The sequence below is a fragment of the Myotis myotis genome, unplaced genomic scaffold (assembly GCF_014108235.1).
Source record: "Myotis myotis isolate mMyoMyo1 unplaced genomic scaffold, mMyoMyo1.p scaffold_m19_p_16, whole genome shotgun sequence".
Classification (NCBI taxonomy): Eukaryota; Metazoa; Chordata; class Mammalia; order Chiroptera; family Vespertilionidae; genus Myotis; species Myotis myotis.
Window position 1 is genome coordinate 43041817 of NW_023416320.1, and position 25352 is coordinate 43067168.

The 25352-nt window shown below is 37.4% G+C and overlaps 2 protein-coding genes across 6 annotated transcripts in view; both read right to left on the reverse strand.

The window, feature by feature from the left end:
- Positions 1-212: 212 nt before the first annotated feature.
- Positions 213-25352, reverse strand: part of ATAD2 (ATPase family AAA domain containing 2) — a 51286-nt gene continuing 26146 nt past the window's right edge. The window contains exons 13-28 of one of the 5 annotated variants that reach the window (XM_036338613.1): positions 21061-21220; positions 19442-19528; positions 19180-19219; positions 18507-18821; positions 17900-18032; positions 17102-17288; positions 16142-16327; positions 12411-12546; positions 11225-11421; positions 10495-10654; positions 7783-7905; positions 7523-7666; positions 5090-5479; positions 3095-3228; positions 2157-2285; positions 616-1478 (exon numbers count right to left, since the gene is read on the reverse strand). In XM_036338613.1, coding sequence (XP_036194506.1) covers positions 1434-1478; positions 2157-2285; positions 3095-3228; positions 5090-5479; positions 7523-7666; positions 7783-7905; positions 10495-10654; positions 11225-11421; positions 12411-12546; positions 16142-16327; positions 17102-17288; positions 17900-18032; positions 18507-18821; positions 19180-19219; positions 19442-19528; positions 21061-21220 — 2566 coding nt within the window. In that variant the 3' untranslated portion in view covers positions 616-1433. Of the gene's footprint in view, positions 593-615; positions 1479-2156; positions 2286-3094; positions 3229-5089; positions 5480-7522; positions 7667-7782; positions 7906-10494; positions 10655-11224; positions 11422-12410; positions 12547-16141; positions 16328-17101; positions 17289-17899; positions 18033-18506; positions 18822-19179; positions 19220-19437; positions 19529-21060; positions 21221-25352 lie in introns of those variants that run through there. The other 4 variants (XM_036338615.1, XM_036338616.1, XM_036338614.1 and 1 more) reach the window with 4 other exon arrangements.
- Positions 21221-24476, reverse strand: LOC118670749 (unconventional prefoldin RPB5 interactor 1-like). The gene is given in 4 exon segments (XM_036338114.1): positions 21221-23354; positions 23357-24112; positions 24114-24275; positions 24468-24476. Coding segments are annotated over 4 exon segments (1596 nt in total). The 3' UTR covers positions 21221-22685.

Consider the following 25352-nt stretch of genomic DNA (forward strand, 5'->3'; position numbering starts at 1 on the left):
TAGGAATGTAGACCTATTACTTCCCATGTCTGTAGACAATGTCATGAAAAGGACAGGAAGCACATTAGTCTTTGTAGCTAAAAAACCTATACCATATAAACATTCCAACGTCAACATTATAAACAGTAATAAAACAAAATTTTATACCTGTTTTGCACTGAATTATCTTTAAGACAATTTAAAATGAAGAAATAGAAACAAACTTGAGAAACCATTTTTACATTGAACATTTATTAAAGAAATTATACAAAATGAAATCCTAGTTATAAAGGACGCATCTGGAATAAATTATAATAAATTTCAATAAAAATAAGTATGTATGTGTATATGTGCAAGAATCCAGGAATATGCACATACTCAGATATTTATAGTGAATGGCATTGCTTTATGCATTACTAAGAGATTATCTTTTAATTAAGGTATCTGAATTACTGGGTTTTAAAATGCTTTAAATACAATATCCAGGTAAATCAACAAAAGGCCACTCAACTTTGAAACTATTAGAATCCAGAATCTCTCATTTGAGATCATTATCCCCAACACTTTTTGAAAGTTTCCAATAGAAGTTATTTTACAAATATTAGAATGGCTCCTAAAAAAAAGAAAAAGAATGTGCATGGTGGTGAATGGTTTTATTCCTTTAAGAAATGCATTTTTGGTACCATTATTACAAAAATTCATTATATTTATGTAATTGCATATAAAAATATATATAGAATATAACCTAAACACAAATTTAGAAGGATATAAACATTTTTCAAATATAAAAACTTTGTGTTATTAAAAAGCTGTTCAACAAAGTAGTTATGTTTGTTGTGTATAATTACAAAACTTAACTAAAAATATTTAAAATTTATTAACCCAAATAAGAATTATAAAAATGTTATCCAAAAAGCATTTATTTTGACATTCAGGTACAGAATTGTGGTGCAGCCAAAAATTGTCAAGGGCCCTCATGAACTGAACACTGTCTTTTATGTGAATGAACAGGGCAAGCTAAAAGCAGATGAGAGATGGGTACTGAAGACAACAAAAGGATGGCAAAGATGCAATGGTTAAGTTTCTAGTCTGATGCAATAAACTACTGCAGGACGGGTAACATTAAAAGTGCTTAAAACAAAAAAAATCAATGTCACTAATTACTCTTCATTGCCATAAAACATAAGCTATCTTTATATTGAGTCGTCCACATTTCAACTACTGATATGCCATAGCATTACTATTACTACAGTGCCTTGTTCCATCAAACTCCCAGCATTTTATCTCTGTAATTTATCTTACACATGTACATAGATACTAAAAGTTTAAATATTTTTATTTACTATTTTAATATTTTTCTTAAAGATGCAGGATTTCACCTTGCATCAGTTATGTGAACATGACAGAGGTGAACTAAGTAAAAACAGATTATAAGAATATGTGATACCATGACATCAGGATCTGGAACAAATGAAGTTTTCTACCTCTTGCTCCATTTTCTAGATGAAGGATAGAAAGGAAAAGTAGTAAGTTTCAATGTGGAAACGCTAAGGAAACATTATTCTATTGCTTTTTTTTTTTTTCTTCAGTAAACACCCTTAAGAATTTATTACCCATGTATATATCTAATAGTGAAAACAAAAATTTAGTTCCGTATTTAAGACTATCACATAAACTGAGATCACTGATGGGACTTCATTATTTAAATCCCTTTCAAATGAGTCTGAGATGCGATCATCTTATGTTAAATTCAAATAGTTATAATCAAGGCACTGATGTACCTATTTATAGGTACCAGTATTACATATATGATACCATGTAGGTACTACAGTATACTTTAGTAGGTATACTAAATACTACATATACTAGTAGGTATATATTTGGTACCAGTAATATTTATATTATACTATATAGGTATCATCCAATATCTGTTTTTATTTTCTTTTTTCCAGTATCTATTTTAAAAGTTAGAACTGTAATGCCCACTGTAAAGCAAGATCAAGTAAAGAAAAACAGGTATATCTTAAAAAGGAGCTACATATTTTCATTAATACTAACAGAAAATAAAGATTTTCCCATAATTTGCTCATATTATAGTTCCATTGTTTGAATATATTAAACAATGGTCTTTAAAAATTTTTATAAAATAAGTTAATTTCTTATATAGATTAGTTTACCTGAATAAGTGTTGTTTTGTCATAGTCCCTGCGATGCTGATAAATACACTGGCTGATTACTGCATACAAATTTTCCAACTGAAAAAGATTGTATTTCTGACTCTTTTTAACAACAGTCTTCAAAAGATTCTAAAAGAAAATATAAGTGTTTATATGTGAGAGATAAATTCTCTGAGATGTTTTAATTTAGAAGATTTAGGGAATTTTTAGCATATAAACCAGAGAGAGGACAGACCAAGTCATCTGATGCGACATGGCAGCCTCTGTAATTGGCTGTAGTTAACTTATCATCATTTTATGATCCTGGTCTCTGCCCTGGGTAACTTCCATCCTAAAAACTATAGCTGAGGAGGTTGCCAATTTCAATTCTAGTCATAAATCTCTACAGATGACCTAGATTAATAGGGAAAAAAGCACCGTTTTTGCAGGGTATTTTATTACACTATCAGTATATAGTAACTAATTTCATTATGTGAAATAAAAAGAGAAAGAACTTCATAAATGATGAATTATCTCACCGCTTTAAAATTCTTTTTCTTATAAAAAGGATTTTCCATTGGCTTAGTGTTTTTTCTCATGACTGAAATGGTCATTGGATTTCTGTGATTCCTCAATTCTGGCCCTAGCAGGCTATGTCATTACCTCATAAAACATGCCATTATGGTTAAGTAAAAACTAACTAAAATAGTCATAGGTAACAGTCATAAAAACAATTTATGGGATAAATAATGTAGTCAGGTTTGTTAAAACTGTACTATCAATATACTAGCCACCTCCAACCACCACATTTATAAGTTATTCTATGCCAAACTTACCCTTTCATTAAAGATCATTATTTATTACATGCCAAATTGATACAAAATACTAATACAGTTCTCTTTTGGTGGGCTATGTTACTCATCTGCACAATGACAGCATTACGATTTCAATTTACATACTTGTAATCGCTCGTGGTCCACAACAAGTGAGGGTATAGGCTGTGAAAGAATTGCCAAAGCCTTTTCAGCACTGATGAGCTGCTGTTGCTCTATTTGGGAATGTCTAGCTTGAGTCATTTGCAGAATCCACCTTTCTAGAACAAGTGATTAAATAACATTACTATTTGGTAAATAGACATTATAATGCCTAAAGTAAATATTAGGCAGATTAAATTGCAGGACATATTTAATAAGACACAAATACCAATTCTGGTATACTGATTCTGCTGTAAGATTAAAATGCTGCCACTTACACACTCAAAAATTAAGAACATTTGAGTATTTCAGGGGATCCTCAACTGTTTTCTACTTAGGCATAAGACTCAAAGAATTTAAGAGCTGGAAGGAACCTGAGTATTCGAGAACAGGAGTTTCAAACGACTACCCACAGACCAAATCTGGCCTACCATTATAAATAAAGTTTTATTAGAACACAACCACTCCCATTTTACATATGCTTGTCAGTGTAGCTTTTCTGACAGGTTTGAGTAGTTGTGACAGATACTGTGGAGCTAAATATTTCATATATGGCACTATACAAAAAAGGTTTGCATATCCCTAATCTAGGACAATCTACTCACTGATAGATTAAAAAAATGAGGCCAAGAAAGGTGAAGAGGCTTTTCTAAGGTCAACACACCTGTTATAAGACCCCAGACAAGAACTCAGTCTCTTAATATGTAAACAAGTACATGTGCCACTAAATAGTGTCCTTTTAAAGATGATAATAATAAAAGAAAAATAAAACAATTCTGAACCCAAACAAAACATACTAAATTACATAGTCATAAGATTAACATTTAAATCATCTATATTGGAAAGGCTGCATCCTAGCCCATTCTGCTATGACTACTCAAACACACTGGAACTCATTTCAAGGAAGTATTTGAAAAAGATTTACCTACAGCATACAAGTCACTGGGGGAAAAGTCTCCTCAACTCACTTAATACTTGTCATTGACTAAAAGAAAATGTTGACCTTATTCCTGCTCTTTTTACTTTTAAGACCAAATAATGTTTGCCTTTTCCAAAGATCAAACAAATCTACTGCCAAAGATCCAAGAAGATCCAGATGAAGACAATTCTCAATGAAAAACTTTGGAAGCAGAAATAGAATATAAATAATCTTGGACTTAACCTATGAATAGAGGAATGATTGAGGTTATAGTTGTTCTACACCACTCAGCAAGAATCAGAGGAAACTGCTTATCTTGCTTAAAAATGAGGGTATCCTGCCAGCTTTTAAAAAAACAGCAGAGCCAAATCACTTCACTTCTTGCTTTAGATTAATTATTTTACTCAATCCTTAAAATATCTCATTACCCTCAGCTGTCTACCCCAATTCTGCAGAAGAGAAAACTAGACTGATAGGTCAAGAACCTTGCCAAAGGTCACAAGCTACCAAGTAGTGGATGGACTAGGACAGTGGTTCTCAACCTTCCTATTGCCGAAACCCTTTAATACAGTTCTTCATGTTGTGGTGACCCCAATCATAAAATTATTTTCAATGCTACTTCATAACTGTAATTTTGCTACTGTTATGAATCGTAATGTAAATATCTGATATGCAGGATGTATTTTCATTGTTACAAATTGAACATAATTAAAGCATAGTGATTAATCACAAAAACAATATGTAATTATATATGTGTTTTCCGATGGTCTTAGACGACCCCTGTGAAAGGGTCGTTCGACCCCCAAAGGGGTCGCGACCAACAGGCTGAGAACCTCTGGACTAGGGGCTCAAATCCAGGTCTATTAGATGCCACAGTATTCTTTTAGCAACAGTGAATTTATTAGCTTCATAGTTATTAAAGATAATGCTATCTTTCCTAATGAATTAACACTAAACTATAAAAGACAGGACAAAGGACTAAATTGAGATGGTAATTAGTTGCTTAAGAACTTGGAGTAAAACATCTTTTAAAACTAGTAAGTTGTTTAATTGAGACCTACCTTTTGCTTCACTTTCATTAGAAACATTTATTACTTGAGAGCTTAAAGAATCTCCACTGCAAGTGATCTTATCTTTCTTCAGTTCTGTACTTGCTGCAGTCTTCCCAGATTCAAGTTCATTCTCAATACTACAGGTACTTGAGTTATTTCCCAAATCTATTTTGCTTTCAGAGCCATTTTGCTGCATCTCATTTTCTTCCATTGAAGACTCTCCTGTGTTTCCAGTCTCGATGTGGTCTACACTTATATCGTGATTTTCCTCTGTATCACTCTCAATTTTGTCATCTGTGACATTTTGGCTGCCATCTTTGGTCTGTGAAATCTTCCTTCGTTTTGTGATGGTGCCTAAGTACCACTTCGACTTTTTGCGGATTTTTCTCTTCAACTGAGCTTCAGAGAATTAAAAGAAAAAGGATAAAAGAATTCAACAATTTTCTAAGTCTAGGTAAGTGGGGAGAAAAATACCTTGATATATAACAGGGTAAGCAAGTTTGAGAAACCACCATAGTTTTGAAAGGTTTGTATAGAAACAGAAATATATAGTACTACAAGGCAGAGAAGTGGGCAATGACCTGTCATTCTGAGGAGTTTGAGTTTTACCTTGAATAATTTTTTTTTTTTTAATACATTTTATTGATTTTTTACAGAGAGGAAGGGAGAGAGATAGAGAGTTAGAAACATCGATGAGCGAGAAACATCGATCAGCTGCCTCCTGTACATCTCCCACTGGGGATGTGCCCGCAACCCAGGTACATGCCCTTGACCGGAATCGAACCTGGGACCTTTCAGTCCGCAGGCTCTATCCACTGACCCAAACCGGTTTCGGCACCTTGAATAATTTTTTAAAAAATCTTGAATAATGCCCAGCCAGTATGGCTCAGTGGTTGAGCATTAACCTATGAACCAGGAGGTCACGGTTCGATTCCTGGTTAAGGGTACATGCCCAGGATGCGGGCTCGATCCCCACTGTGGGGTATGCAGAAGGCAGCGATCAATGATTCTTTCTCATCATTGGTGTTTCTCTCTTTCCCTCTCCCTCCCTCTCTGAAATCAATAAAAATGTATTTAAAAATAATAATAAAATAAAACCTTGAATAATTTTAAGGAGGGCAACGGATGATCTGTCTGCTGCATGTATTACAAAGAACATTTTGGCAGTAGTCTGAGGAAATGTTGTGGTGACCCCCAACCATAAAATTATTATGGAAGATTAAAAGCAAGAAAAGGCAAGATTAAAAAATGACTTACATTTAAATGCCTATCATACAGCAGAAACTCTTCTAAGTTCTTACTAGTTCAGTACTAAAAGTTACTGAAATTTCACTTTAACCTGATCAGGTTTGTTACCATTATCAACATCATTTTACAGAGGTGAAACTAAGGTATACAAAGATTAAACTTTCTGCCTAGACCAGACACAGTATATAGCCATACTGTAACATTATGCTTGGGAGATTCATCTATACTGTTAAATGTAGGTGAAGTTTAATCATTCTCATTGTTGTACAATAGTCCACATTTTCAATTCTACTGCTGATGGACATTTGGGTTGGTCCAAGTGTTGGGCTATTTTGAATATTTGTTCTATGAACATTCTTGTACGTGTCTTTGGTAAACATAATGCATGTAATCCTGTAGAGGATATAGCTAGGAATGGATTGTTTTAAGGGAGTCATTTTTCATGTCCCCAATTTTCATATATATACTTGCTTAGAATTTATTCGACTGAGAACTCTCTGGTAGTATAGGTTTCTTGCTGGTTTGCCTTTCTCATCCTTCCTTTCCCTCCTGCCTCTTCCCGTTTTTTTACTAAAGTAGGGCTTACCTATTTCAAATCAAGTATCCCAAAATGGAAAAACATGCAATACAATAAGGGAAAATTCCAACCCCAGTAAAATACACACACACACACACACACACACACACACACACACACACACACACACACACACTTTTAAAATTTCTGTTTAAAAGCACTGGAGTCTAATAAGGTAGTAAGGAATTAAGACAACTAAATCTGGGAAAACAAATGCAGAGCTGAGAGTTTCACATTCATGGGGCTTAAAGAACAAAAACTGGAATTAAGAGCCTGCCAAGGAAGAGAGGTCTTTGGAAAACCCACAGGCTTTGGGTTGGTACCCTATAAAGGTATACCCTAAAAATAAGGAGGAATAGGAAATGACGAGGATTTTAAGGAAATGAAAATCAGTTTCAAATCAAATCAATCCACAATTAGATGAAGATGAATTGGAACTGCAAGTGGCATATCATTACAACCTGGATTTCAAGAATGCATAGCTTCCTCCATATTAACCAAACCAATGTAATTCACTAAATCAATATAAATAAAGGAAACTGAGGGAGAAAGTAAATGGCATTGGAAGAGCATAAAGATTATAATTTCATAAGTAAAAATTACCCAAGTGCACTTACCAGGAGTGCTGCAAGCCACAGGAATATTGAGCATCTTGAGCTTTTCATTCTGCTCTGGATCCAATCTTTTATCACCAGCAGAAGTGGAATTTTGCTTTGGCATCACATGGTAATAAGATGGGGCATATTTGGAGGAGCTACAACCTTAAAGACACATGAAATGTCAAATCAAATTTCTAGATTTCAAAATTACCTGAAGAATTAAAAGCACTCACAATACATCAAAAGCATCTTTTTCTATTGCCAAATAATTTTTCTACCTCTCTTCTTTCTAGATTCCTGAATTTCTTCACAAAGCTGTTCAAAGTCTTCATCAAGTTCTTCTTTAATTATTGCATAGGCAGTATCTCTTAAAGCACAGGCTCTGTGCCTAATAAGACGATCTGAAAAATGAATAAAGGATTTAAAATTTTCTCCTTTTATAATAACCTCCCAAAAATAAAGTTAACATTTTAGGTTTAAGATTGTAGCCACTACAATTCCTTTTTTTAGTTTTATCATGAATAGTAAGTTACAAAAATTGCGTAAGTATTTTCTTTGTGCTAATCTAGTGTCCTGGACATCTAATTCAATATGGCAGACTAAATCCAAACAATTTTATTGCTATGTCCTATCCAGACCCCTTTGAAATATCAGGAAAAAAATCTAAGAATCAATCAATAGCAAGATTAAATATAATGGCAAAACAAAAACAGAAAGGAAGTCTATCAGTGTCATTAGTGAATAGAATGAAAAATAATTCTGGAAGAGAAACAGAGATTACTGCATTGACAGAGAAACTAAGCAAAGACAATGAAAGAGCAAACCTAAAGAAATCCTAAACTGAGTCCAACTACCATAAACTGGAATATACTGAGGCAGAAAGCAGACAATAAATGAATTACAAGGTTGATTGAATGGGTTTTATCAGTCCTTCTCACATGCAATAGTCTGCAATATTCACACCCAAGATGTAGATGACATCAATAGCTACAATATCAGAAGGGATGTTGGAGAGAGCTTCTAACATGGCATCTGGGCCTAAAGAAAAGCAGAGCAAAGTTGGAGCATTTGTTTCTGAAGTGTGGGGGCATGAGAATCACTGAGGAACTTGCCAGAAAAGCAAATTCTCAAGCCCTTACACTATCTACAGATTCAGAAATTCTGAATCTCAACAAGTCCTATAGGAGATTCGTACTTCATAAAGTTTGAAGACCACTGGTTCATGCTGCCACATGGACAGAAAGAGAAGTCAAAGAGAAAAAACCCTCTGCTTCCACGGTAAATGTTCCTTCCTTCTAGTTAAGCGGCATTTCCAGTTTAGTAGCCTGTTTCCACTGTTTACCACCAGAAGTCTGGAAAAGCCCAGGGAAAGTGAACTTTTCAATTGCTGAAGAAACTTACTAGGCCCCTATGCTAATTAATCTAATTCACAGGCACAAACAAGTGTAGCAGCCAATGTACTAGAGCAGCAGTTCTCAACCTATGAGTCGCGACCCCTTTAGGGGTTGAACGACCCTTTCACAGGGGTTGCCTAAGACCATCGGAAAACACATATATAATTACATATTGTTTTTGTGATTAATCACTATGCTTTAATTATGTTCAATTTGTAACAATGAAAATAATCCTGCATATCAGATATTTACATTACGATTCATAACAGTAGCAAAATTACAGTTATGAAGTAGCAACAAAAATAATTTTATGGTTGGGGGTCACCACAACATGAGGAACTGTATTAAAGGGTCGCGGCATTAGGAAGGTTGAGAAGCACTGTACTAGAGGATTGTTAACGTAGAAAACAGACTATTAAAACTATACTATGCACTGAAAGTGTTGACACTGCATCTATAAAACAAGAACAGGAAGCTAAAAAAGAAAAAAAAGCACCAGAGGAAAAATATTTTTGGAAACAAATAAGTTTATCTGAAATATGTAGATATTTAAATACATCATTATGTGGATCAGGGATGGGGAATGTCTGGCCCATGGGCTGTATAAGGCCCTCGAAATCATTTGGTCTGGTCCTGCCAAGGCAACTCCAGGTGGAACTCAAAATGCAATAAATCTAGGAGCTTTTTTCAAAGGAACATAAATTTATTTTTTAAAAATATATTTTATTGATTTTTTTACAGAGAGGAGGGGAGAGGGATAGAGAGTTAGAAACATCGATGAGAGAAACATCGATCAGCTGCCTCCAGCACACCCCCCCACTGGGGATATGCCTGCAACCAAGGTACATGCCCTTGACTGGAATCGAACCTGGGACCCTTCAGTCTGCAGGCCGACGCTCTATCCATTGAGCCAAACCGGTTAGGGCAGGAACATAAATTTATATTAAGCAAATGATGTTGTAAATATCCAAATGGCCCTTGGCAGAAAAAAGGTTCCCCACTTCTGATTACAGATGAACAAATATGTAATTTTTAAAAATCCTGTACTTTATAAAATGTTTAATAGATTGGGTGAGGGTAGAATGGGTACATGCATGGAAAAGGTCTAGAAAGATATCCTGAAACTTAAGTGTCCACCTTTGAAGAAAGGAAATGGAAGACTTAGTTTTTAAAATATTGTATTACTTTTGTAATAAAAATTATAATGGTCATAACCAAGAAAATTATTTCAAACCTATTTGATTACAGAGAGAGTTTATTTTTCCAATGTGAGAAAGAATATTATCGTACAAAGGAAACAAGCTAAGTTGTTATGCAATGTTGAGTCTCATTAGAGAATATATTATGTAATAAATACAAGGATTTTGAGGTGAAAGAAACCTGTATTCAAATTCTGCCTCTGCCACTGCCTGGCAGTATAACCTTGAATAAGTTCTTTAACCTTGCAAAACTTTATTTTCTTCCATTGTAAAATAAGGGGTAAGGCTGGTATATGGACTAAATGGCACTGTGAATGTAAAATGTTTATAATATAGCACCTGGCATAACAATCAACCCTTGAAGTTAGTTAGCAGCCCCCATTCCACTAATGCTCACCTCCAGGATCTCTATCTGGATTGTACTCTAAAGCATTACTACAGATCAGATCAATATCACTCAAATAGTCTTTCACAGTCAGATACTTGTGGAGATCGATTTTACTGATTACAGATGAAAGGTCCATTGGTTGCTTTATTACAGTAACATAATCAGGAACCTAAAATTCAAGCAAATGACCAAGTCACTAAATTAACTCTGAACAAAAATACATTTGAGTAAAGTTTCTTTGTCAAGCAATATAGGAGAGAGGGAGAATAAATACATAAGAGATAATGATAATATATTAATATGAAACCTCTGACTCTCTTTAAGGTTGGTTTTATTTTGTATTTGTTCTTAGTCTTGGGCAACTACCTCTCCAGTAATAGCCTATACCTCTTTCCTCAACCAAACGCCACCCATCCTTCAATAAAAACGTAAAAGCTTGCTCTCCAGCTCACTCTGTGTATGCAAGAATAAGATCATGTAGCATTAGAAATAAGACATTCACAGATTGCTTCTAGAATGTTTGGATTGAGCAGACATATTTAGTTGTCTATTCTCTGTAGGAAAGGAAAATGTGTTAAATAGTTCTTGAAGTTTCCAGTGCTTAGGACACTCTTCGTAGGTTTTCATATAGAGAAAACAAGTTCAGAGTGTAGGCAGAGAACCACATAAACTATTCAAATAATCTCTACTTTAAGCATTATAGTTTAGAAAACATTTGATTCTAAGATTAAATCAATACCTCATCAGGGTCAACAGGCTTAGTAAATATTCTGAATCGCTTATCAATAGCAAGCCTATGTGTAACATTTCTTAAGAAAATCCTCAGTTCTCTAAATGTATTTTCTTCTTGTTCTTCTAGTTGTTTCACTTCTTCTGCTGTCAATGGTCTTGGCTCAGGTGGTGGTGCTACTGGGAGTACCTCCAAGGCCTGCAAAACTTCACATAAATGGAAGATTTTAGTTACTACTCTCCCATCATATCAAGAGTGATAAATCATTCAGTGCACACAGTAGTCAGACTTTCAGGGTTATGCTCCTTACATCTGCCAGGAATCAGAGGATTTGGAATACTAACACGGAATACATCCCCACCAGCAGTAACTGTTAACATGTAATTTGAAATGCTAATTTCCAAGCCACTGCCTCTGTTCCATTTTTAGATAATTTAAAAGGTGATTACAAATTTGAAAATGCATTATTTCCAGGACAAAAATATTCTAACTATTAAAAAGGTTTTTTACTAGTTAATTTTTGAACTAATGAACAACTGTGGCATATTTCAAATACAACAGAAGTTTAATTTTGTTTAAAGAGTACTGAGTACTCAGGACAAAAAAAGGAATATGAGAGTATTGTCGCAATAAGTTAGCAATCTATTATTAAGGGAATAAGAGACATAATTACAACATCAGTGTAATATCATATTAGTAGTATGAAAAAATAAAAAATTAATTTTGCTTAGATATGTTAAGGAAGAAAAAATGAGTTATACTAGAAGGACAAAGAGTTCCTTAGGCAGAAATGGGGGTGAGGATAGAAGCATTACTAAGAGAGCAAGCATGAATGAACTTATGAAAAGGCAGAAATATGTTGTGCATGGTTTAAAGACAAAATGCTTTGTAAGGAAAGAAGTGGAAGGAGGGAGTTAACAAAAAGTGCCAAAAATGGGCTTAGAAAGACAGATTGGGGCTATACTATGAATTCAGGCCCAAAGTAAACACAGATAGAAGCTATACTTGAAAGGCTGTGTGGGCTTTAGGAACTTTAGTCTATTTTAATGGAAAACAGATTTTTAAGCAATAGAGGTAGCAACCTCATGCCTGAGGTTTTAAGCTTGTAATAATATAAGATGGCAAAGCCATTAACTAATACTTTATTCCCACTTCCTCAAAACCACTATATACTAACTTTGATATAGGCACTAACCTGCTTTCTTTTTTGATATAGGAGGCTTAGCAGCTTGTTTTAGAATTAAATCTTCAAAAAATTTTGTCCGTTCTTCTTTGCCAGGTAACTGAACATTGAAAATTTCTCCGTAATCACGGATAAATAATTCTTGCACCTTAAAAAATGAAAATAAATGCAACAATTTTAATGTCAATCTAAGTTGTTTAATAAATAAATAGTTTTTAAAAGCAAATCTTTTATATATGCCACATTAATGAATAAACCAGGCATATAACAGATTAAGAATTAAAAAAATTGGATCTTCTTTAAAACTCGATTCTGGTAACTGACATGGTAATATTTTACTTAAAGGGTTTTGTTGAAATCAATTCACTTTCACAGTCAAAGTGAGATATGAGAGAGGTTCTTCAAGAAGAAAACAACCCTAGCCTGTGTTGGTCAATGGTTAGACATATACTCCCACACTGAAGGCATATGGGTTCAATTCTCAGTCAAGGGCATGTAACTGGGTTGCAGGTTCCATCCCCAACCTCAGTTGGGGTGTGTGGAGGCAACCAATCGATGTGTGTCTCTCACATCAATGTTTCTCTCTTCTCTCTCTCTCTCTCTCTCTCTCTCTCTCTCTCTCTCTCTCTCTCTCTTTCTATCCCTCTCTCCCTCCCTCCCTCCTCTTCCTCCCTCTAGAAAAAAAAGTATCTTCAGGTGAGGATTAAAATACTAAATAAATGAATGAATAGGCATAAGTTTGGATAGTAATTTGGTACTATCAAAAATGCTCAGTGGCCCTGGCCAGTGTGGCTCAATTGATTGGAGCATCCTACCATGCACCGAAGTGTCACAGGTTCAATTCCCGGCTGGGGCATGTACAGGAGGTAGCTGATCGATGCTTTTCTGTCTTTCCCTTTCTCTCTCTCTAAAATCAATAGAAACATATCCTCAGGGGAGGATTTTTAAAAAGTGTTTAATGTGCATACTCTTTAAGCTACAGTTATTTCACTTTTAGAAACGAATGCTGGAAACCACATAGTAATGCTTATACAAATTAAAACCTAAGAATGCAAAATAAACATATAAATAAAACTCAAGAATGTTCACTGTAGCAGTTCAGTAGAGAAGAACCCTAGAAAACAACCAAATACATAATCACAAGGATTTGGATAAATAAGTTATGGTACATTAAGACAATGGGAAAAGCCATGTTACTCTTAAAAGGAATATGACATATATGGAAGATTATATAAAACATATAAAGCATGCATCATATATATAATTCCCTTCATGGAAGAGAAAATAATCTATAATGTAACCTTACTATACATATACACATATACATACATCAACCTGCCTAACAAGCACATATAACAAATAGTTATCAATGTTATCTTTGATAAGAAAGCTTTTATCATTTTATTCATTCTGAAGCATTTGGAATTTTTATAAGTTATTTTAATAAAAATAACTTTCTTGAAACCAAGATGGCGGCATAGGTAAACACTGGAGATTGCTGCCTCGCACAACCACTTCAAAAATACAACTAAGAGACGGAACAGACATCATCCAGAACCACAGGAAGGCTGGCTGAGTGGAAATTCTACAACTAGAAGGAAAGAGAAAAGCATACCGAGACTCAGAGGAGGTACAGTGCGGAAGTAAAATACAAAGGTGTGGAGGTGCATGCGGAGAGGGCTGGCGGCTGAGGACACAATTGTCTTTTTCAATCAGGAGGGAATCTCAAGCTCTGAGCTCCAGTTCCGGGCAAGTGTCTGGGGACCCAGACTCATACGGGAGAAACGGGACTGTCTGGCATCAGTAGGAACTCGAGGGTAGCTTTCTCTCGGAGGCGCTCGCAGCGATTGCCGGGGCCTCTGAGGGCATGACTGAGAGCAGCCATACTGCTGGCTCGCTCAGCCGCCCTGGTGATCCCCTGGGACCTCGCCCCGCCCAAGCCCTGCACGGAGGCTTTTGCATATGAAAGGCCCGGCCCTTTGTAATCTGAAAATTACTTAACAAACTGCAGCTGGCCCAAGGCCCCAGGGCAACTTGCATTGCTTTACAGCTGGCCTCTGCTGGGTAGCCTCAGGCAGAGGCTAGATTAGCACCTCCTTAGATCCAAGAGCCAGTGTACCCAGTGGTCAGAGTGGGACCATCCAATTACAACTCCTCGGATCCATAAGGGACACACTCAGGGGGCAGACTCAGTGAGCACCACAGCCCCACTGAAGCAAGTCTTGCCCCAGAAGGGTGTCTTCAGCACAGAAGTTCTCCCACCGTAGACACAGCTGATTCTCACAGCCAATTGGCCTGGAGGTCAATTCCTTCCAGTGTTACCTACAACAATCAAGGCTTAACTACAACAAGACTGTGCACAAAGACCACAAGGGGGTGCACCAAGAGTGTCTACCTCAGGTAATTGGGGAGGCTGAGCCACTGGGCCCTATAGGACACTTAGCAAAGAAAGCCACTCTATCGACACAGCGAAGAATAAAAAATGCATAGACAAACACAAATGACAGAAATTAAGGGAAGCAAACGACTGGATATAGAGTTCCAAATCACACTTTTAAGGTTTTTCAAGAATTTTCTAGAAACCACCGATAAACTTAATGAGACCCTCAAGAAATCTAGTGAGACCCTCAATGTTGTGATAAAGGACAAACTAGAAATTAAGCATACACTGACTGAAATAAAGAATATTATACAGACTCCCAACAGCAGACCAGAGGAGCGCAAGAATCAAGTCAAAGATTTGAAATACGAAGAAGCAAAAAACACCCAACCGGAAAAGCAAAATGAAAAAAGAATCCAAAAATACGAAGATAGTGTAAGGGGCCTCTGGGACAGCTTCAAGCGTACCAACATCAGAATTATAGGGGTACCAGAAGATGAGAGAGAGCAAGATATTGAAAACCTATTTGAAGAAATAATGACAGAAAACTTACCCTACCTGGTGAAAGAAATAGACTTACAAGTCCAGGAAGCGCAGAGAACCCCAAACAAAAGGAATCCAAAGAGGACCACACCAAGACACATCATAATTGAAATGCCAAGAGCAAAAGACAAAGAGAGAATCTTAAAAGCAGCAAGAGAAAGACAGTCAATTACCTACAAGGGAGTACCCATATGACTGTCAGCTGATTTCTCAACAGAAACTTTGCAAGCCAGAAGGGAGTGGCAAGAAATATTCAAAGTGATGAATACCAAGAACCTACAACCAAGATTACTTTATCCAGCAAAGCTATCATTCAGAATTGAAGGTCAGGTAAAGAACTTCACAGATAAGGAAAAGCTAAAAGGGTTCATCACCACTAAACCAATATTATATGAAATGCTGAAAGGTATCTTTTAAGAAGAGGAAGAAGAAGAAGATACAAATTATGAACAACAAATACACATCCATCAACAAGTGAATCTAAAAATCAAGTGAATAAATAATCAGATGATCAGAATAAACTAGTGATTATAATAGAATCAGGGGCATAGAAAGGGAGTGGACTGACTATTCTTGGGGGGGAAAGGGGTGTGAGGGATGCGGGAAGAGACTGGACAAAAATCGTGCACCTATGAATGAGGACAATGGTGGGGGAGTGAGGGCAGAGGGTGGGAGGGGAACCGGGTGGAGGGGAGCTATGGGGGGAAAAAAGAGGAACAACTGTAATAATCTGAACAATAAAGATTTAATTAAAAATAAATAAATAAATAAATAAAAATAACTTTCGTTTAAGTATAATAAATTTTCCCACACAAATTACCTCTTCTGGTAAAGCAGAATGGGGTTTATCAGAAGTTGCAAGTAGTAAAACTGGAGCAAATGAAGGAATATTCTGTAATAATGTGGTAAATGTGGCTTTGAGTGTTGGTCCAACTATTTCCCACCACAAGTGGATATGAGGAATATACACTATACTCGGTGCTGTTCTCTTAGCTTCACGAATCATCTAGTAGAGAGAAAAAGATTTACATTCAGTTAGAGAATCAGCACATCAGTAATGCTAGCTTTTAATGCTAAGTTTGGAACAATGTTTAACTTCCCAGAATTATCATATAAATCCATCAAAATTTTTAAATAGCGGGGTGGGTGGAGGTGGAAGGGGGCATAGAGGAGTAAAGGGTGATAGGAAAAAATAAAATAAAACAAAAAACCCTCACTAAATAACTAAAATGCTTCCCTCAATACTTTTTATAAATGTTTTGTCTCATTGTTAGAAAACATAACTGTTTCAAGCAATTAGAAAACAACTCAAGATATATAGAAGACTTTTCTACTGTAACCAAGGTTAAATATAAAAATATAAGTATAAAACAACTTTTCATTAATTTTTTTTATATAAATAGCAAAAACAGAAGCAGCAAAATATCTTAGTACTTACAACATAGCAGTCACTCTTTCAAGTACAATTCTCACAACAGCCATACAAGGTAAATACTATTATCTCCATTTTGTAAATGAGGAATATGAGGCAGAGATCTAATAACTCTCTTAAGGTCACTAAGATATTAAGTGGTGAAAATGGGATTTAAACCCATACTCTTTAATGACCAAGAAATTTATGCTTTATTTTTATTTTTTTTTTAAACCTAAAGTTACAAATCAGTAAACAAAGAAAATTACCACAAAAAAATAAAAAATAAAAATAAAAATGAGGCAATTCTACATTTTGTCTCTGGAAGTTTCCTTTGTCTTATAGCTTATCTAGGCAACAATGAATTACCTGGGCACATGTTTCTTCAGGAGATGTAGTACTGATTCCAAAAAGAACAGGAATGTCTAATGTATACACTGCAAATTTTTCCAAAGCATGGATGACAGCTGGTGCCAAATGAGAACCTTGCCCAAACCCTGGTTCTCCCACTATCAATATTCTTGGTCGAAAAGACATAGGTTGATAACAAGCATTTCTGAAAGAAATGAGTAATAAGCTATGTTTTAGAAAAATATAAAGTTTAAATTTTTCTCCCAAACTACCAACTATGTACTTAAAATAGTCAAAAATGTTTGTTTCATTGGGCAATCATATCGGCATGATTCACATGGTTTTTGGAAATAACTTCCACAAATTTTTAAGAATACATACTCAGCCTGGCCAGTATGTATCCATGGCTGAACGTCTACCTATGACCCAGGAGGGCACATGTCCAGGTTGCGGGCTCAGTCCCCAGTGGGGTAGGGGGAAGCGGGGGAGATGCAGGCGGCAGCTCATCAATGATTCTATCATCAATGATTCTATCTATCTCCCCCTCTCCCTTCCTCTCTGAAATCGAATATAAATACACACACACACACACACACACACATATATGTATTTTAAAAAAGAATACATATGCAGTGGTATTTCTACTATAGTGACAATAGCAAGAACAATTTTTTTTATATTTTAATTAAAAAAAGAAAGATTAGTTGGCATTTTTTTTATCTTTCAACAACTATCTCATTTAGTTTTAGGGAATTTACACACACACACACACACACACACACACACACACACAATTCATTTGGAAGGGAAATGTACCTATTCAAATGAAGAAAATTAAAATTTTCCTTTGCTTTATTAAAAGAATTTTGAGGAAGCCCATTTTCACATACTGATGGAACATCATCATCACTGTATACCAAGTCACTTTCTAGCAGAGGACAAGAAATATCTATAAACAAACAAAAAATTGTACATTAGTAACTTTTCTGGATTGCAAAGGAAATTTTTATGCAGTGCTTCAGTTAGCAAATCAGTGTAAATCAATGACATTTTTTAGAGAATCAAAAATATTGTGTAGATATGAATAACAAGTACAGTTAAGTCCTCATTTAACAGTCAATAGGTTCTGTGACTTTAAGCAAAACCATGTATAAAAAACAATTTTACCATAAGCTAATTGATATAAACAAGAGTTAAGTTCCTATAGCATCTCATCATTGTTATAATGAAACGATGTTAAATGAATCAATGTTATTTGAGGACCTGCTGTAAATATAAAAATGCATTTCAAACTTAAAATATCCAAGCAAAGCACGACCAAGTTCCTTTCAAGATGTGTATAAAGAAACATTTCTGAGATGTATAAAACATTTAGCTTTATGATTATGAAAATTAACTTTAAATAATTGATCAAATTTCATACCGGAGTCTAGTGCTTTATTTGTTCTGATTTCCGCATGTGGAAATACTCTCTGAAGGGCTTCTAAGATCTGGTGAACAGTGCTTTGCAGGAGTGGTTTCACAATGGTGGACAGTGCCTGCCCAGGTGATGTCACAGCTCTTTGGGAGGCTGGTATCATCTTTTGCATAGCTACCTCAAAATCTTTAGCTGAGATAGTAATTGAAGAGAGATCCAACTGTAGTTTCTCACTGGTGTTATAGATCTGTGGGTAGCGTCGACGCAGAGCACATAAAGCAGCCTCAGAGCATATTGACTTAATATCTGCACCACAGTATCCTACCCAAGGCAAAAAAAGAGGAAAAAAAGGAATAGTAAACTACCATCCTATTAGCATGACTATGGTTAAAATTAAAAATCACCCTAACAACATAGTAGCAAAATATGTAGGAGTAAGAAGGCTAATATGGTGGTGATAACCATCAACAAATCAACTTTTGTTAGTGAAATAGGCAAATACTAATATAGCATAGAGGTCAAGAGCAACAGTTTTAAAATCACAGACAAGTTTCAAATTCCAGTTTGTCATTTTCTAGATGTGAGCTCTTTGGAGAATCATGTATGCTCTGTCAGCCATTTCTACATTTGTAAAATGGGAATAATGTTACCTATTTTATAGGACTGATGTGAGAATTACCTGAAATATATGTAGAATGCTCAACAGGATGACTAGAAAACTGTAAACAGCAAAAGATACCTATTATTACCTACTTTGCTCTCAAAATCCCCAACAGCTAATTTGTCAAATATCTCTATTTCATATCCGAACTTTGTAGGAAGGGAACAGTAGAGATAAGAAACAAATATAACCTTGCATTTCTTTAACTATAACATTTCAAGATTATATATCTTTGAAATGCATGTATTCCTTTTAATGCTTAAAAGCAATGTTTACCAACACAGTTTTCTGCTAGTTCTTCTAGAAATATGTCCAGTGGTTTAGGATTCCAATCCCTGGTGTGGATCTTCAGAATTTCTTTTCGAGCCTACAAATAAAAACATTTTTTTTACATCTATTATAAAGTAAGTGCTATTCAGATTAGAACAATTTCAATTTAAAATACTTTTAATTATCTAAAATGTTAAAGATATCGCCCTAACCAGTTTAGCTCAGTGGATAGAGCGTCAGCCTACGGACTCAAGGGTCCCAGGTTCGATTCCTGTCAAGGGCATGTACCTTGGTTGCAGGCACATTCCCAGTAGGGAGTGTGCAGGAGGCAGCTGATCAATGTTTTTCTCTCACTGATGTTTCTAACTCTCTATCCCTCTTCCTTCCTCTCTGTAAAAAATCAATAAAATATATTTTTAAAAAATTTTTTAAAAATGTTAAAGATATCAATCTATACTAATACAAGGGTAATATGCTAATTAGACCGGATAGATCAGACGTCCTTCGGGATAAAGCCATGGTGGTGGGGGCCAAGGCAGAGGCAGTTAGGGGTGATCAGGCCGGCAGGGGAGAGCAGTTAGGGGCGATCAGGCAGGCAGGCAGGCAGAAGGGTTGGGGCGATCAGGCAGGCAGGCAGAGGGGTTAGGGGCAAATTAGGCAGGCAGGCAGGTGAGCAGTTAGGAGCCAATGGTCCTGGATTGCAAGAGGGATGTCTGATTGCAGTTGGACATCCCCCGAGGAGTCCCGGATTGGAGAGGGTGTAGGCCGGGCTGAGGAACCCCCACCCCATGCACAAACTTTGTGCACCGGGCCTCTAGTACCTAAATAGAAATATAAAATAGTAAAAAAAAATAAGTATTCGTACAAGTTTAAGAACTTTATATTAAACACATTTACATTTATAGCACTCAAGTTTCATTCATATAAAAGTGAATGAAAGAAAGTAAATAACTATTGTTCATTCTGGTACATATTAAGAACTGTTAGCCTGGCCAACCTGGCTCAGTGGTTGAGCGTTGACCTAGGAACCAGGAAGTCATGGTTCGATTCCCGGTCAGGGCACATCCCTGGATTGCAGGCTCGATCCCCAGTGTGGGGTGTGCAGGAGGGGCCGATCCATGATTCTCTCTCATCATTGATGTGTCTCTCCCCCTCTCCCTTCCTCTCTGAAATCAATAAAATCAATAAAACTATTTTTAAGAGTGCTGATAGCTCTACCATATTTTCTGCTTGATTTTCAAAAGATTAAGTGGTTTTAAAATAACATGGTGATACTCATGAAAAAGCCAAGGCTAATACATTGGCTAAAGACTGACTGTCCATTTGCCATATGTTCTGAAGCAAAACAAAATAGTATGATTAAATTCAAAGACTGTGTTCAAATTGAAAGAATTTTAAGAGTATTTTTAAGGAGGCATTATTTTAAAAAAGAAATAATAAATTATCTGACTTATTTTCTTTAGAGCAATACTCCCTAAAAATATATACATACATATTTGGGTGTTAATCACAGAACTTTGCTTCAGAACATACAAAACTCAACCTTCAAATTTTCACTGTACCAAAACTTGTTCATGATAAGGGTGACATATTTTGTCAAAATTTGAGTGATGTTACTTAAATTCTTACATCTTTATCAGGTAAGCTGAAAAGAAATTCTCTGTCAAAGCGACCAGGCCTTCGTAAAGCAGGATCAATAGAATCCAATCTGTTGGTAGCACCAATGACCACAATTTCTCCTCTGCTGTCCAATCCATCCATAAGAGCTAGCAGGGTGGAAACAATCGAACTAAATTTAAAAATAAGAGAGAAGAGATTAATCGATTGGATGTGGAATATATCACTTCTTTTGGTAAGAGGTTAATACATTAAACATGAACGAATTTTCTTAAGAGTATGGCACTACTTTCAATAGATTTTAAAAAATGTCTGTAAAACAGCATACTAAATAATATGTACAGATTAAAATAAATAGAAGACATAGATGGTTTTTAGAATGCCATGAATGGATTCTGAAAGTCATTTCATAAAACATTTTTCAAAGGTACTTGAATTCGCAAACATAAAAAAATACTAGTAAGTACCACATAAACAGTATCTAAAATTATAAAATGTTCCATTGCATACAGATTATCAAAGAATCCCAAAATAAAATAGAATACATATAAAGCATAGAATTTTAATTACTTTATTTTATTGTGGAGATCAGTAAAATAATTTCCACATCTTCATCACCTAGTTTTAACTAACAATATTCCTTTTATATGGCTTTACCTGATAGCTTTAAAAACCAAAACCTCAGATAATTTAATATAAATATTTCACGTATGCATTTCTAAGATGAGTTTAAACACTCCCATGATACTATGACATCAATGTAAATGACAGTAATTCCTTAATATGACCTAATACTAGTACCAAATCACCCCCGATTTACTCATTTGTTCAATAAGATCCATACTCTGCACTTGGTCATACAACCCTCAAATCCATACCAGTTCTGATCACATTCCCTCCCCCCTTTTTTTCCTTCCTCCATCCCATTTATTTGTTGAAGAAATTGGGTCATTTGTCTTAAAGAATATTCTTCCCACATTGTGAACAGAGTTGATAGCTTCCTGATGGGGTCAACATTTATGTATCCTATAAACGTGAGTTAGATCTAGAAGCTTAATAGACGCAGGTTAAAGTACTTGGAATAGCACATTTCATAAGGAATATACCATGTGTTTCCTACTGTATACCTCAGGAGGTACATAATACTAGTTTCTCACTTAAGATCAGTGGGTTGGTTTTTCTTCTTCAAGTTTCATAAAATTTTTACTTAAAAAAAAAGTTTTACAACATCCCATTCTTCCGACCAAGAAACCTGCCCACAGGCCACGGGGAGCTTCTGCTGAGAGGACAGCGGCAGTCCCGGGGTTAAAGGGCACCTCGCTGCAGAACCCACCAGAAGGTTTCTTAAAGGGCCTTTCAAAGGCTGAAGCAGGAAAGGCTGCTGGGTCTGAATCTTACGTTTCTGCTACATGGTCCATGCGGTGTGCACATCACAGCTGGCACGGAACTGCCTGCGTTTAGTTCGAAACACCAACCACGCCCAGGAACATCCTCTCTGAGAAGTGATCCGAGAGCCGCGGCATCAGAGGCAGCAGCGGTGTCACCGGTGCCAGAGGACAACGAGCAAGCGGACTGGGAAGTCCTGGGCTCACTCGGACCCTCATCTCCACCGATGAACAGGAGAATCTGCTTCCAAATTAACTCAGGACACCTCCTTCCACTCTCCGAGGAGCCTCAGCAATACGTACTCTCGATGATGCAGCACGAGGTTGCAGGGCGCAAGCGCCCACTGCCTGGCAGCCTAGGTCCTCTGCTAGCCTGGCAGCTTTGAACGTGGACACCCGCTTGGTGACCTCCGACCCTTCTGACGGGACTTCTCTCCGCTCAGGGATCGTGGGCAGCACAGGGTGGACCGCGGCCGGGTGCGGGGCGAGGCAGGGCGACAATTCTTTCTCTATTACAGTTCCAGAAAGACTCAAGCGTCCCAGCGTCCTGGGCGTGGGCAAGAGCATCTCTGGAAGCTGCTCCTGCTCCTCCAAAATGCTCTCGCCGGCGTCGCTGCCCCCGGGCTCCTCGCAGTCGGCGGCACTGCCCTTGCTGGTGTCGCTGCACACGCTGTTCTCGCGGCTGCATGACTTCAGGATGGACTTCTGAGGGACATACGCCCGGTTCACCAGGTCCACGAAGACCCTGTAGATGTCCGCAGGGGTCCTGATCGTGGGCAGCTCCGGGGCCGGGTGGCCACCACAGCTGTTCTCTTGCTTCCGTTTGGCTTCTTCCTTCTCACTGAATTTTAAGGTGGTGTTTTTCCCAGTATTGATTCGAACCCGCTTGGGTTCGACGGTGTGAGAAAAGTATATATATGGCTGGTAGAGCTGGCCCCTGACCCAAGAGCATCGTCGTCGTCACCACCCTCAGCCTCATCACTGAGGGGACAACGAGAGCCGTTCACAGCGCAGCTCGGCCCGCGGAGCAGCTCCGCAACAGTGTCGTCCGCGGGCCGAGCTGCATACGTCCCGTTCACACGTGTGCTGGCGTCTTCCTTCTCCTCTTCGGAAAACGCTGTGTCTTCTCCGTTTGCAGTCACAGTGGGAGGCTGCCTCTCAAGTTCGCCCAGCAGCTCCTCCTGTCGCTCCAGTTCTTCCAGCCGAGCCCACAGCTCCTGGTCCGCGAGCAGATCCTTGGATTCAACATTTGCAAAATCCGCTTTAAAACTATCTGAAGTTTTGGGTTTGGAGTGAGGTTTATGAGCAATTCGGTGTTTTGCTTTAAACTCGAGGTCACTTTTAATCTCTTCTCTTATGTCAACAATATCACCTGCAGCATCACTCATTTTCTGCAAATCTTCTGTAAATTCAACTCTGGATTCAAAATTTGTCATCACTTTTTAAAAATCATCTATTGTTTTTCTTACATGTCCTTTCCGGTGCTTGACTAAGCCCACGGCCTGCTTTGCGGAACACTTGGCAACCCAATTGTCCCCCAGTAAAACAGTGACTTCATTAGTATGGATGAGTTTTCCTGGCATGAAGGCAAACGGGCCAAATGGTACCACGATGCTGTAGGACAGCTTGTCAGGCAGGGTGCTGAGCCGCTCCTGCAGGGCACTGTAGTTGTCCTCCACCCACCTGCTGCCAGTGCTGGATCCTCTCTTGGCAGCAGGTGACTACCTTTTCCTGCTCCTGGCGGAGCCCTGCTACCTCCGGGGCCCACAGTGCGGCCAAGGAGCACGGGGTCCGGTGGGGCCTCCATGGCGGCGCCCGGGGCCTCAGCGAGACGAACGAGTCCTACACAAGTGTTTATGGAGGCGGTGTGGCAGGCGGCTGCCGGGCGCCAGCGTGCTCCACCGCATCTCACATGCGCATGCTACTGCCGCCTGGAGCTGCAGGCCGCCCCGGGGAGGAGCGCAGAGAGCGAGCAGACGTCCAGAGGCGGTGACTCCCCAATGGGTTGGGTTTTTAAGTGAGGTGTCAGCTTACTCTACTCATCATAAATTTCACTATGAACCTTTATACCTTACTGTTTAGCAGCCACTGGTATTACTTACTGTTTAGATCAGTATTTCTCAACCTTGGCACAACTGACATTTTGGGTCAAAGAATTCTTTGTGGTGGAGAGCTGTCCTGTGCATTCTAGGATGCAATAGCATCCTTGGTCTTCACCCACTAGATGCCAAGCGCTCCCCTCCCCACACCACTGGTGTGAAAATCAAAATTGTCTGCAGACATTTGTCCTCTGGGGGGCAAAGTCACTCCCAGTTGAAAACTACAGGTAGAGATTCACTTTTACATAAAGGGTTGCAAAATGCTGGTTTTTCTAACTCAATAATTTCCTTTGCTTTTATTAACTGCGATTTTCCTATAAAGAACAACATTAATTCATCTACTATGAAATTATCCTGATTCATGGCCTGAATCATAGTTATAGAACAGGAAAAAGAAATGCTTAATTCATTCTCTTTATCCAATTTTCAGAGTAATGAGTCACTGTCTTAGCAACCTCAGAATACCCAATTAGATTTCTTAAAAAAGATCATTATAAACTTACTTTTTAATGTACTCAATGCATTTCAATCTATTGCAGTAATTATTATTTTTGATGTTCAAATCGTCCCATCTTTGTCCAATGAAAACTTCTTCAAAATTGACTATTTCATTCTGATATGAACCTAATAGTCTTCAATTGCTTCCAGGCATGACGAGATGTTGCAGGCTTGTCTTGCTTATTTCCTGCTTCCGTTCTGCAATCTATCATTTCTCCTAAGAGTGCTAGTATTTAAAGCCCATAATCTGGGTGCTAGGGGTACAACTGCTACTGAATTGTGGTTGCTTGTAGACCTTTTTAGTGTCCAGAACTAGAAATTA